General features: G+C 40.3%; 1 protein-coding gene across 16 annotated transcripts in view; it reads right to left on the reverse strand.

Moving 5' to 3' along the window:
• The window catches only part of PPIP5K2 (diphosphoinositol pentakisphosphate kinase 2), a 50,709-nt gene that overhangs the window by 36,916 nt on the left and 189 nt on the right, over window positions 1–13,604 (reverse strand). For 13 of the 16 annotated variants that reach the window (XR_006177745.1, XM_042864967.1, XM_042864966.1 and 10 more), the window contains exons 1-5: window positions 13,428–13,512; window positions 5,969–6,371; window positions 4,421–4,616; window positions 3,623–3,713; window positions 2,637–2,722 (exon numbers count right to left, since the gene is read on the reverse strand). Coding sequence is in view for 15 of the 16 variants with exons in the window: in XM_042864967.1 (XP_042720901.1) it covers window positions 2,637–2,722; window positions 3,623–3,713; window positions 4,421–4,616; window positions 5,969–6,112 (517 nt within the window). In the remaining variant the exon portion in view is untranslated. Of the gene's footprint in view, window positions 1–2,636; window positions 2,723–3,622; window positions 3,714–4,420; window positions 4,617–5,968; window positions 6,372–13,302; window positions 13,320–13,427; window positions 13,553–13,604 lie in introns of those variants that run through there. The other 3 variants (XM_042864956.1, XM_042864958.1, XM_042864957.1) reach the window with 3 other exon arrangements.

Below are 13,604 nucleotides of genomic sequence, written 5' to 3' on the forward strand. Positions count from 1 at the left end.
TAGGCTTTCTGTAGATTTTTGTGGCATCACACAGGAAATTTTCCCTCCAGATTTTGCATGTATAAAATAATAATAAAAAAATGTTTTTAAGATAGGGCACTAGGCTAATGTGGCAAGGTTTTGGTAATAGGGGTGGAAAGTGGGCTGGAGGGGGATCTGTGCTCACAGAGCCCAGCTGTTTCAGAGCAGCACCACTCCAGCTGCTCCAACAGGGTCCCCCCACCACCTGAAAGGGTGGGCCCCTGGTACAGAGCTGTGTCAGAGCTGTGCCAGGAGACCTGCAGGCTGTGGGAAGCGCACGCATAATCAGACGGGGAAGGATGGCATGCTCTGGAAGGAATCTAAGTGGAGCAACAGAAAGGGACCATGTAAGAGTGGCAGAGATGGAGTGTTATGGACTGACTGACCACAGCCCTCATTCCCCTGCAATGCCCAGGGAACGGTGTGAGGCAGAAGAAGTAGGTAATGCTTTTAATAAGCATTCTGATCTCACTGCACTAGTCTGCTAGCAACAGGCAATAAATTACATTAATCTCCCTAAACTGCATCTGTTTCGCACATGCTTATACACAGTGTATAATCTCCCTACTTTTATCTCATCCCATGACCATTTTATTTTCATCATATTTTTTCCCCATTTCTGCTGAGGGGGAAGGATGAGAGAGCAGAGCTGCCCATCAGTGTGAAATCACCCCCAGCTGTTTGTTTTTTCTTTAGAGCTCTTTTTTGAAACATCAGAGGTATGACAGCCAAACAGCAAACACTGTAGTGCTAGATGCAATATTTTCAAGAGGCTGAGAACTACCTCAACATACAATAGATGAATCTTTTTGTTTGCTGTTTGCAATTGATATTCAGAGCACATTATCTGCAGATTTGACTTTCCCCTTATACATCTGTTTATTTGCTCATGAAGAGAAAGTCTTGCTTTAATAACTTAATCTCCTCTTATGATACGGTTGTATGATAAAGAAGGGGACAGATGTGCTCTTTTTTTTATTTCAGTAACACCTTCGATACCAACCCACACAGCATCCTTCCGTAAAAGCCGTCCAGCTTTGAAGACAGGTGGACACTACACTGAGCAATGACCTGGCTCAATGGTACAGTTCAAACTGTATACTTGTTCAGTGGCTGGACAGCAGCAGTGTTCCCCAGGGTTCAATTCCAGGGCCAGTCCTGCTCAATATTTTTATCAATGATATGGACACAGGAATAGAATATGTCCTCAGCAAGTTTGCAAGTGATAACAAAAAGATGCTGTTGATTCCCTGGCTGAACAAGAGGAATTTACATAGATTGGAACACTGGGTAATCAGCAATGGAATGGAATTCAACACAGGAAAATGCCAAGTTCTTCAGCTTAGATGAGGTTATGCCAGACACGGGTAGAAGCTGGGAGACAAGTTCTAGAAAACAGCTCAGCAGAAAGTGACCTGGGGGTGATGCTGACAGCAGCTCAACATAAACCCAGTAGCGTGCTTTTACAGCCAAGAAGGCAAAATGCATTTTGGAATGCACTGAATACAGCACAGTCAGTCAGTTGAAAGAGATGATTCTTCTGCTATATTTAGCACTGGGGCTGCCACACCTTGAATACCGCACATATTTTCAGGCTCTATAAAACAAAAGACATTAAGGACCTTGTAAGCAGAGGAGGGTAACAAAACTAATAAGAAGGCTGGAAGGCACGTCCCATAAAGAGAGGCTGAGGGCACTTCGGTTGTCCAGTTTGCAAAAAAGATGGCTGAGATAAAGTATCATTGCTCTTTGCAGCCCGCCGTGGAAGGGAAGCACAAAGGGAAGTGTCAGTTCCTCTTCCCCAGTAATCGGTACAGGACACACATGAACGGCACAAAGTAGCAACAGGTGAGGCTCAGAGTGCACACGCAGAAAAAATTCTTCACCATGAGGGTTGTCCAGCAGGCCTCCTAGTGAGGTGTCGTGCTCCATGCTTTGTCATGTGCAAGAGACATTTGGATAATTCATTCAACTTCCGGTTAGCCCTGAAGAGGTCATGCAATTGGATCTGATGATCCTTGTACATCCTTCTAACCAAACTAATCCGTTCTATTCTACAAAGGAAAGCATTCAGTAGCCTGAGTAGTTTCTGCCAGTGCCTAACTGAAATTATTGTTTATTGTGGGCAATGTTAAGTTCATGAACACTGCTCTCCACAGTGACACATTTTTGTCTCCGTGCAAGCTGGAAGGTCTTCATATTCTAGTTTGTCTATGAAGGCTAAAAGAAGACTGCGAACCCGTAATTCAGAACCACAACTTTTCAGATGCATGCCTGTACCGGTTTTGGTGGGGACAGAGCTAATGAACTTCATAGGAAGTCATACAATGCTATGCCTTGGGTTTGTGATCAAAGAAGTATTGTAAACACATGCATGTTTGAAGTATGACTGAACAGGGCTTACACAGTGTCAATGCCTTTTCTGTTTCTGACACTTCCCTGGCAGCAAGCAGCAAAAGTAAGTTTGTGGGTTAACTCTTAAGCATTGCATAAGAAATTTCTGAGGCACTGAATTAATCTTCCAGGAAGTGAAATAGCTTCCTGCTATGTATCCACCACTCGCCAATGGAAACAAAGAGATGCCATTAGTTAACAGTTTTGTAATCAGTTTTTACCTTGTGGATTGTTTGGATCACGGTTCAGAACTGCGTAACGAGGAAGTAAAATGCCTTCAGCTTTAAGAATACCATACACTTCTCTCCTAGAAGAAAAAGGTTACAAAGCATGAAAGCAAAACCTGACAGTATTTGAATTCTTATAGACCATGAGAAAGGGAGCAGGAAAATACATACAACTGTTTTCTAAAAACAAAAAACAAACAAAAAAAAAAACAAAAAAAAACACCACTACACAGTGAACATACTACTATTATATATTTAATACTATACTTCTGCATATTTTAAAGGTCACTGACACAATGGTTCCTTTGTGGTGACCACATCAGTAGCAGTAAGAATGCCATTTGCTGTGCCAGTCTTGTCCTCTCCACTCTGACAAGAGAAACAATTTTAATAGCTCTCTTGTCAAAGACACGAACAGAGACTGAAAACGTTTATGCATGACAACAAATAAAGGCATCTAAAATAGCAACTCCACACAATGTCCAAAGTGTCCAGTGTTAATGTACTTTGTTTGCTATTGTTTTGTTACTATTTGCTGTGCATGATCAAAGCCCCAGAAGAAAACTGACTCTGAATGACCACACAGTCTCCTAATATTAACAACTCCCAGAAGTTCCCATGGAACATTAAAAAAAAAAAAATTCCTTAAGTAAGCTACCTATGGAGGGTTGTATTGTTGCTATCAGTATCTATGCTACACTTAGTTTTTCCAAAGCTTAAGTTTCACATTTGCTAGACATTAAACTAACACTTTACTCAATTACAACCTTGGTAACCTTCAGAGTACCAAAATAAAAGTATTAAAAGAAAAAGAACATCTAAATGCATATCACTGAAAACTATTAGCATATTAGGAAAACAAAATTAACTGTGCTTTTATTTGTTCCACTGTGCAGTACATTAGAAGCAGTGTTATGCAATGCCAACAAATCCTCATATTCTAACTTAGAAATGTACTTTTAGAGGTAATCGCTGCTTACCTGTCTTGTATGCGATACTGCATATTCAAGTCATTGATTATGAATGGATTCCTGAGTTTTGCATAGGCAACTGCTTTGTCCAGTGGAAATCCTAAAACATTATTAAGAAATAAGTTAAAACTACAAGACAAAACACCAGTAAACAGTTTGGAATATTATTTTTTCAAGCTTTAGTTAGAAATCTTATGGCATAAAAGGGGGTATGGTTCCTCCCTCAGCTACAGATAACACTAACATTTCCTTAAGATGATCACAAAACTGTATCCTGATTTCAGTGTAGACTGGTAAAAGCAGAGATTTTGACTTCTATTCCCTCCTCCAGACTCCCTCTATTTTCTTAGAGCCAGAACTAAGGCTTCTATTACTTTAGCCTAATCAAAAATAAAATAAAATAAAATTTAAACTTTCACTTGGTCATCTCAGGCTCACTGCACAAACCCACAAAAAAAAAGGCAAATATTAACACAGATAGATGAACTCAAGAGAGCCAACACGCCACAGAGAGAAGAACATGCATTGAGAATTAATAGACAAAGTAAGCATTGGTCTAACACTCCTTATCATTTCCACTGGTTTCACAAAAAGAATAGCTACTTTAAAATACCACATCGGACAGTACTTTCTCAAGGAATTAAAACAGCATCAATTAGTAATATAACTGATGTTTAAAAAGACAGAAGTAATCAACTCCTAGGATAACCTACTGATTTTGACAGGCAAAAAAACCCAGCAACAACAACAGTTAGGAACAAAGTATTTAGATGTCAAAAATTTTTATGGTATCATTAAAATATTTACCTTTAGAATGGAAAGAAATGAGACAGTCACATAATGGCCAGTTTTCTACTGGCTCATTCAAAATAACATCTTCCTCAAATATTACAACAGTAATGTACTTAAACATGGAGAGACGTTCAAGAATTTCTTTCATTGGTTTAGACTTTGATTTCTTGGCCATTGAACAAATTCCAACTGCAATCTGTCTTTCTGGTGGCTGAAGAGAAGGGGAAAAAATATTGGGTTTTCTCAGAATGCAATTGTGTTAGAGCAGCACAATTTTAGAGAAGGCATCTTCTGATAAAATTCACTTACTACCTCTAAGCTCGCTTTTACTAGAAGACAACATTGCAATAAGACAGCATGTCTCTCTGCATCCTTATGAAAAATGTGCCTAGAAATTAAATTGTGCTATAACTTCCTGTGAAATTAACCAGCAATTTGTTTTTAAACTGTTTAATATTTATAAATCTCATAGTCACAAGGCCTCTCAGCTCATTACCTAATAAGAAAGGAAATTAAAGCTAAGAATTACTAGTCTATATTTCAGAATGAAGCTGTCTATGCACTTCTTCTTTATAGTCTGTTTTATTTCATGTTGTGAGGCTTTAAAAAAAAAACAAAAAATAAAAACAACCTTCGCTGGTGGTATTCATAAAAGAACAGCCAATGTATTTATTTGTTTTAAAAGAGAGAAATAGACTAAGTACAAAAACCTTTTATGTCAAATGAAAGCTCTTTAAAAGGTAGGAAATTACCTTTCCTTTAAAGTACACTGATTGCACTGAACAGTCTGAGCTACGAATCTTGCAGTACTTCATGGCACTCCCCAGTTAAGCTTAATCACTGTCAAATGTTGTGTTAACATTTCTTTGCTTTCAAACTTCCTAGACACGCTTGCAGTCAGTGAAAATTTAATATCACATTTCCCGAAGTGGAATGTTATAGAGTAAAAAAATAGTAAAATTCAGCTAAAAATCCCATAATATGGCAACTCATGATAAAGTTAAGAGTTGGACAAAGACCTGGTCATACAACTCATTTCATTAAACTTGCAGAGCGTACTAAGCCATAACGTAAGATTAACCTTAACCGTACACTTTCTATATACCAAGACAAGAAACAAAAATAAAGGCATATTTGGTCTTAATGAAAACAATATGATGAAGAAAGAGATATGAAGTCTGTTCAAACTGAAGATAAAAGGACACTGCATCAGTTGACAACATACACTAAAGAAAAATTATCCATATTTTTTTTGCAACTAATTGTACAAATAAATATAATGAAAGTTTAGGCCATCAAGCTCAATAACAGAGGCTTAATCAGGCCTGCAAAGCTCAGCTGATCTGAAACTGCAATAAGGTGAAGTACATCTACTTCTAAATTCAAGGTACATTTATTTCCCAAGTGTGCCACATTTCCAAACATAAGTAACAAGATCATTGACTATGAACATTATTTCCCCATTCAGAACATCACCTCAGTATTACATTTTTGTAATCTAACATCATCTCAAAGTAAAACAATGCTAGAGAGCATACAAATAACACACATTACAGTACAAACCGAGTCATATTCTTCCTCCTCTTCTTCCCCATGGTCATAGAAATGTTCACAATCCGTAGATCTGGCTGAATCCAACAGTTCTTCTCCATCTTCTCCACCAACGAAGAATCTAGGAGGATCATTCTCTGTTGCACTAACAGACATGGCTAAGAGATCTACAGATATTTATGTTGAGACTGCAGTCACTTTGGCAGCTGAGATGCTGGGCATGTTTCCTAGTGACTTGGGAGTGTAGAAGTCCCTGGCTTGTTGATGCTGTTGAGCGGTGTTGCCACAGTGATGGCACTGTGACATGAACCAAACACCATTAACCTGGTATCATCTGCTTATTATTGGTTTAAGTTATTGCTTCAGGAGACCCACAACAGGCTACTGCTTCCCTGAGATGGTACTGCTTCTGAACCTACAAAAAAGAAAAAAAAAATCCAAATAAACAAACTCACACACTTGATAAAGATACACAAAAATAAACCTCTCACTTATAAAAAGCATTTGAACATTTATATACCACTGAGGAAAACATAATAAAGGAAATGCTACAAAGCACAGGGTTTGCTTTTACTCATGTCTTTAGAGAAAAAGTATTTTGGAAATACCTTCCAGAGATTTTCAAACTACTGACCAACATTTTAAAAACAGACAATATAACTCAGGAAAGTAAAGCCGTCAGTTGCATTTTCTCCTAACTTCAGAAGAGTAAAGTTGAGACCATATGTTAAATATTTTTGTTCTTTCATCGTAATATTTCTAACTCTGTCAGCTGTTTTCCCCCAAAGTTTCCTGATCAAATGAAACAGCAAGCAAATAAAATCCCATCTGAAAGAAGTAAAACTGCCAGTCAAACCATTCTAAAGCAGATCATCAGATTAAAAACAAAATGTGCTACCTTGATATTACGTGCATATTTATTTCCAGCAAAACACTGTTTCATTTTCACATTGGAAGCTATTATTTAGAGGTATGCACTACCACTGCCTTCTACCAGAAGCACTTTGATGCAGCACTGTACAGTGAAGACAGCACTCTGTAACTTTCCAATAGTCACATGAAAATAAATTCTTGACCAAGTAAGTTGGCTACAGAAACAACAACCCAGCATCCAGCCTTCTGACATATTAATTGCTAATTCTCTTCTTGCTGTAAGCTGTGCACAGCTCTATGCCATTAATTATAATCTACTACAGTTATTTAGGATATTAATAAAGCAGTTGTTCAGAAGCTGATCTGATGCTTTAGACTGCCCATTACACAGATCATTATGTGCCATTCAATAATGATGTCTCAGCAGAACTGAATTTATCTTTAAATATCTGTCAAAATAACTGTTCCATGAACCATGTGAAGCAATAGTAAATTCCAACAGTGGTCAGCCATTCAGCTTCCTCAGAAAGAGGGTGGTAAATGGAGCAAAAGTTACCCAGAAAGGATCTGTGAGGGAGCAATAGGTTAAGCATGGACAAACAAAACAGCTGTTTCAGACTCTGAAGCTGAGATTTGAACAGCAGTTACGTAAGGATCCAGACTGACAAAAGGCTCTTTCAATTTCATTGATAAAAGATTATTTTCTCTTATCCTGCTAAACTGTACCTATCTGTCCTTCAAGCAACAAAACAAAACTTCAAACACCTGGCATCACCTTGCTCCTGTGAGAGTTAGAAATTAGGTTTCAAGAAATCAACCTTGTTTACAAAAAGGTGGAGAAAACAAGGTGTCTAAATCATAATTCCAGCAAGCTTCAGAAAGGCAAAGGTTATTGCCAACAGATACAGGCAAGTAATACAAATTTTGAAATAGCATTAAAGATTGACAAAACAAAACATCTCCACCTGGTAGAGCCTGAAAAATAAGTTTAAGAGTTCCCCTTGGAGCAGTTTTGTCTGTTTCCCTCTCCCTAGCCAGACAATGTAATTTTGAAACAAATGTCTCATGAGGAAACCTTAAGATTGAAAAATTTACTAAAGAAGGAAAAACATTCACTTGAAGCAGATAAGAAGAAGGTCATCAGAAAAGGTAGGCTTTCTCTTCCCTACATATTCCTGCAGTGCACACTGCAACAGCACTAGAAGCTGTGCAGTCAAGCAATTCACAACTAGTTACTTCATGAGGATTTTTAGCCAGATTTCTCCAATCTGAAAAGATCACTTCCCAAAGCAGGTACCTAAAATAAATACTGAAGAGAAAGCACGTTTGTCGACAAATCACAAAACTAAACTTGTCAGCAGATCTGAAACTTAGTGCGTTTCTACATTCTTCAGAATCTGGAGAGCAGTTGCTGGTTTCAATGGCAGGAAGTAAACCTGCCAAGCAGAGCTTCGCAGAAAGCAGACTTTGGGCAGCCACCCTACTCTCTTTGGAGTTAACATTTTCTGCAAGGTAAGCTGCATTGTCCACCCCTCTGAAGGTGGTGCCTTTTCCACAACTGGTATCTTTTAACAACTATCCTGTAAGGCATAAATCTACCTTTCTGCACCCATGTGTCCAATGCAGCATTCTACCAAGACTTCAGAGACACTAGTTTGGAGAACTCTTTTAGTCATCACATAGTTTCCAACTGCACAAGTTCCTCCAACTCTTGTGGAAAAGTTTATATTCAACATTACTGCAGAAAGTCTGTAAGTCTAGAGGGAAGGAAACGATGACTTTAAAGCCCATGTTTTTTTTCTTAGGAATACAGATGTTTTCCTATCCCAAATACATAAAATGTGCAACTTGGAAAAATATAAAATGCCATGAAAACTGGCAGAGCTTCAACTGCTGTTCTCGTTTCTCTTCAGGGAAAGAGAGATAAAATTTTCAGAAGTAATTGGGCACAGCTATATGAACACCAGCTCAAAATACAGATTACTTCCTAGCTGAAAAGATAAGAGAATGCATGTGATGCGGCTCTGGGCAGCCTGGTCTAGTGGTTGGTAACCCTGCACACAGCAAGGGGTTGCAACTGGATGATCATTATTGCCCTTTTCAAGCCAGGCCATTCTATGATTTTTATGAAGGGCAGCTTGCAATCTTAAGGAGAGCATACACAAGTGAAAGAAATCTTGGAATCAATTTCGCTCATAAGCTATCCAGTTGTAGGTTACTTAATTGCCATCTACTATTGCCACTGGACCCCAAAGCTTCCACACAGTTTGTAAAACTAGGACCAAAGACAAAAGATTAAAAAAAGCTATTGATGCTCTTGCAAATTACTTCATGGACTCACTGAATTGCATATAAATTGGCATTCTGACTACTGATGGATAGCAGCTTATCTTACAGACAGCAGATGATGCAGGCCATTCTCGTTAGCATAAAATTGGGTTGGGATATAAATAATTTATATTCAGAATAAATGCTTTAAAAGACTGGAATTGAAACTCTTTCCCTTCAAATACTTTGGCTACAGTAAAAACAGAGGAGTTTACTCCATTCCCATGGTGTGTAAAGTAACAAGAGTCCAAGGAAAGTAACATGGAAAGAGAAATCTGAGCGTAACTAACTGTGAATACAGCGAATAATTTACAGAAGCCTTCCAACACATCTATAGTTAGCTGAGATAGGAAGAAAAAAAAATGCAGAAACTACTGTGTAATAATTTTACTATTGCTGTTTCTCAAATTGTATACCATGTAGAAACAACAATGGCAGAGCAAAAGGATGGAACTCTCTTCTGAAATAGTCCCAGCTACCTCAGAAGCACTGTCAGAGAGGTGTTTCATTGCTGTTTGGAGAAGGCACCTGAAGCAAGAATGCTTTTGGAACACTGCTCAAAATATTTGTGGTGTTCCTTTAAGCAAAGACTTTGGCACATTCACAGCTGTCTGTAACATCAGTTATGGCTTCTAACCTGACAGAGAACTCTGCTAGGCTTTTGGGTACAACCAATTGGCTTACTAAAAGCAACTAACAGAGAAGCTGAAGAATTGCCTTTTTACTATAATTCTCATTGTGTCACTGTTTTTTGGCAGATTTTTGAAGTGCTTAGGCTCTTACCCCTGCAGATCCCATATCAGTGCTGTCAGCTCTTAGAATGCAGATGACTACCAGTTTGTTCTCCTTTCCATCTCACTTCTGCTACCCCCTACTGTACTTTCTACACCACCAGTAACCCAACAAACCAACCGCCTTCTGTGTTTTTTTTGTGCCTTAAATTGGGTTGCAGAATTGAAGTTCTAAACAGACAAAATGCTTTTTAGCTACAGTAAGGCAAATGTTTTTGCTGTTGTTAATGCTGTTAATGCAAACGGTAGTTGCAACAGCTGTAACAGGAAGAAGTCTTTTGACACCTTACTGAGACAACCTGGAAAACTGGTATGGAAACTGTTCAGGTTTTCACTGCTTAATTTGAGTTGGATGAAAAAAAATGGATTTCTAGTGGTTTGGTGATCCTTGGGGTCCCTTCCAACCCAAGCCATTTGTAATTCTATTGTTTTATGTATAGAATGAACATAAAACATGATGAGCAACATGTAACAGATGAGCACCAGTGACACTTGTACAGCTAAATGCTAAGATGTCACAAAAGTGTTCTGTAGTTTTCATGGTATTCCCAAAAGAAGTATGTTTGAGTGGTTCCTATTTTATAAGCATTTGGTACCTATTTCTTGTATGATGTGTGCTTTTTTTTTTTTTTTTTTTTTACCTTGAGATAACAGACGAGAAGTGTTTTTATTCTATTTCTGTTCCATTACCATCCATCAGAATTCAGTGAAGGTAGTATTTGTTCTCTGATAGGAGTCACTACACCCAAGAGGTGTTAGTTAAATGCTTTACTTTCTCTTTTAAAGGACTTGTCTGTGCTTTTATTAGTATTCATAACATAGCTGTTAATACTGAGCCTCTTTTACATGTCTGTTCAGACCACTGCTGCTGTGTTGAGTGGATTTGATGCTGGCTTTTCCTGGAATGCTAATCTTCGTGGTCTAAGTAAATTTGGGAAATACCAAGGCTGGATTCCTGAGCTGTTGAAACATGCAGAGTGGAAACAGGAAAACTGGGTGAATACCTATTAACTGTTGTTGAGGTCTATTTGTCTTAGTGTTCCTCTGCTAGAATATGCATTCTGCATGTATATATTCTGCTAGAATATATGTTCTGCAAGGAGAAAGTAAGTAGTGTGCCACTGGAGTGAGCACTGTACTGCTAGTGCTCAGCAAGCTGTCAAAACGTGTGATGCAAGTACTGCTCTTTTTGTCTATTAATTTTAAATTTGTGCGCACAGTTTTAAATAATTAGAATGATTTTGTGTACCTTCCATCACTAAATGCCCATAATAGTAACGAAATTTAAGAGCTTACAGATCTCCTTTGCAATGCATTATTTTAGTGCCATCTGACTTCTTACGTAAAAGCCAATATACATTTATTTTAAAGTAATCAATTTTCTCCAAACACCTGTTGTTTGGTTTTTTTTTTGTTGTTGTTGCTTTGGCCAGGAGGTACCATGTTGTCATGAACAGGAAGTTTTAGGATGCATTACACCACCAGAAAAATTACAACAGCTCCCACTGCACAACTGAAACTGACCAATTTTTCAGTTTCGCTCCACTGAGTGCTACTGAGATCAGAAGATGCACTTGAATGAAGAGGAGCCAGAAGCCTTCCTCCCTCAACCAGGTGCTCCAAAGGTTCTCCCTGGCCAAATAACTACTGTACTGTTGTTACCTGCAGTCCATTTTTAGCTGTGAAGAGTATAGGTGCTTTTACACACATTTTTTTTCAGCTCAGTGGTTACAGAATCATGGAGGCTGGGAGGGAGAAGGTAAAAACATTCTTCCAATAAACAGAAAACTGGGACTCAAAACCACCAAGACAGGAGGGAACACAGTGCTTCGACCTGTTCCATCCAAATGCTCTGATCATTAAGCTGCCATAAAACAACTTCACCTGAAGTTTCTCTTGAAGCTAAGGTCTCCTTCTTAGTGTTGAAGGCTCAATGCTTCAGATTTCAAGCAGGAGGTACCTGATGTGCAATACCTCCCCAGTGAGATGCCTACAGGAATCCATGAACAACCATCTTAACAGTGTTTCCCATTGGGAGCAGCTCTGGACAGTGCTACTTAGAAGAGCACTGACATTTCTGGAAGTGCTGTGCAGGTTGGCCAGCCAAATAACAGCAGTTGCATACATCTTCTTATCATGTACTGAAAATTGACAGTTGCACAGTGCCATATGAACCAGGACACTATCATAAAGCCAACTTACAGATGAGAAATAAACATGCCTTTGAGGTTGGTGGTGAATTAGATTTCTGGTCTTAAAGCACAATTGCTATAGTTTGCAGGCATCAGCCTTCTGGCTGACCTCCCGATGTTTACTCTCCTCCCTAGTAACTGCAGTTTTCTAGGCAAAGAATTTCCAGACACTCAGAATCACCAAACAACATGAAAAACCTGTTCAAAACAAGTATTTTCCCCTTACAACTTTCATTACTGAGAAAAATGATGCTTTCCTAACATCTCATCCACCAAAAGTGTGACTTTTCTCCATCTGCAATGAGTCTGCTAAAACTCACTCCAAGTTTTAAGCTGAGCCATTCTACGCACTGCACTTACAGCTGGGCAGCCTACAGCCCTTCAGCATGGAGAGTGTAAACTAGAAAGTGATATTGCAATACTTCAAAACAAGTGTCTGAACTGCCTTAGAAGGCTAAAAAAAGCTTTCTGGTAAATATCACTGTCATCCCTTCAAGATAGAGGGGTAGTATTTTTTAAGCAGGTAAACAAAGTTATATTAGGCACAAGAGTCCTGCACAGCCACAGAGCAGATAACCTTTTTGTCCTTTGACTTCCAAGTTCATTTCCACGACAAATCTTGTTAAACACATCACAAGAATACCTCTACACTCGTGCCAACTTTGAACGTTCCAAGAAAGACAGTCTTTCTTTAGAGATCCCACTCAAGCCTGTCAAAAAAGCTTTTCCATACCCTCACAAAGAGCACATGACTTCGTTTAGACAACCAACTGCTTGCGAAGGGGAAAAAGCTCAGCACCAAGGCTGCAGCAGGTGCAACTCCCTGAGGCTCCGCTCTCGGCACAGCCACCAGGAGCACGGAGCTTCAGCGCCAAAAGCAGTTTCACACAGCAGCGCTCGTGCAGATGGGCAGCGCGCTGCGCGATCGCCGCCGCTCACCAGGACAAAGCGCAGCGTGACGCGGGCTCTCTACCTCCGCCTCACCCGCACATCAGCTCCCTGCGAGCGCGGCCGCGCCGCAAGGTGCCGAGGGAACGGCAACCCGCCCTGCCCGAGCCCTGCGCCGCACTCACAGCGGTTTCCGGGCTCGCTCGGGAGACACACCGCCGCCCCGCACGCAGCACTGCGCTCGGAGCCCCACCCGCCGCCGAGGCGGCCTCACCGTGCTCCGCAGAGCCGCGCCCGCCGCACACAGTGGGGCCCAATCCCTCCTGCCACCGTCCGTCTCTTCAGTCCGTTAACCCCCCGCAGTCCCGGCCACGCGAGGTCCCGGTGAGAACCGCTAACCTTCAAATTCCCGGCCCGGCCGTCGCCGTCGCCGCCCCGCAACACCTAGCAACCGCCGCCTCACCTGCCCGCGGCGCAGCTCGCGCCCCCGCGATCCATTGAAGAGCCGCCGCCGCCGCCCCGCCCTCCGCGGCGGCCTGCCCCCGCCCCCACCCTGCCCGCCACACTTCCGGGGGC

The sequence above is a fragment of the Lagopus leucura genome, unplaced genomic scaffold, assembly GCF_019238085.1.
Source record: "Lagopus leucura isolate 7727_CA_CO unplaced genomic scaffold, USGS_WTPT01 Super-Scaffold_774, whole genome shotgun sequence".
Lineage (NCBI taxonomy): Eukaryota > Metazoa > Chordata > Aves > Galliformes > Phasianidae > Lagopus > Lagopus leucura.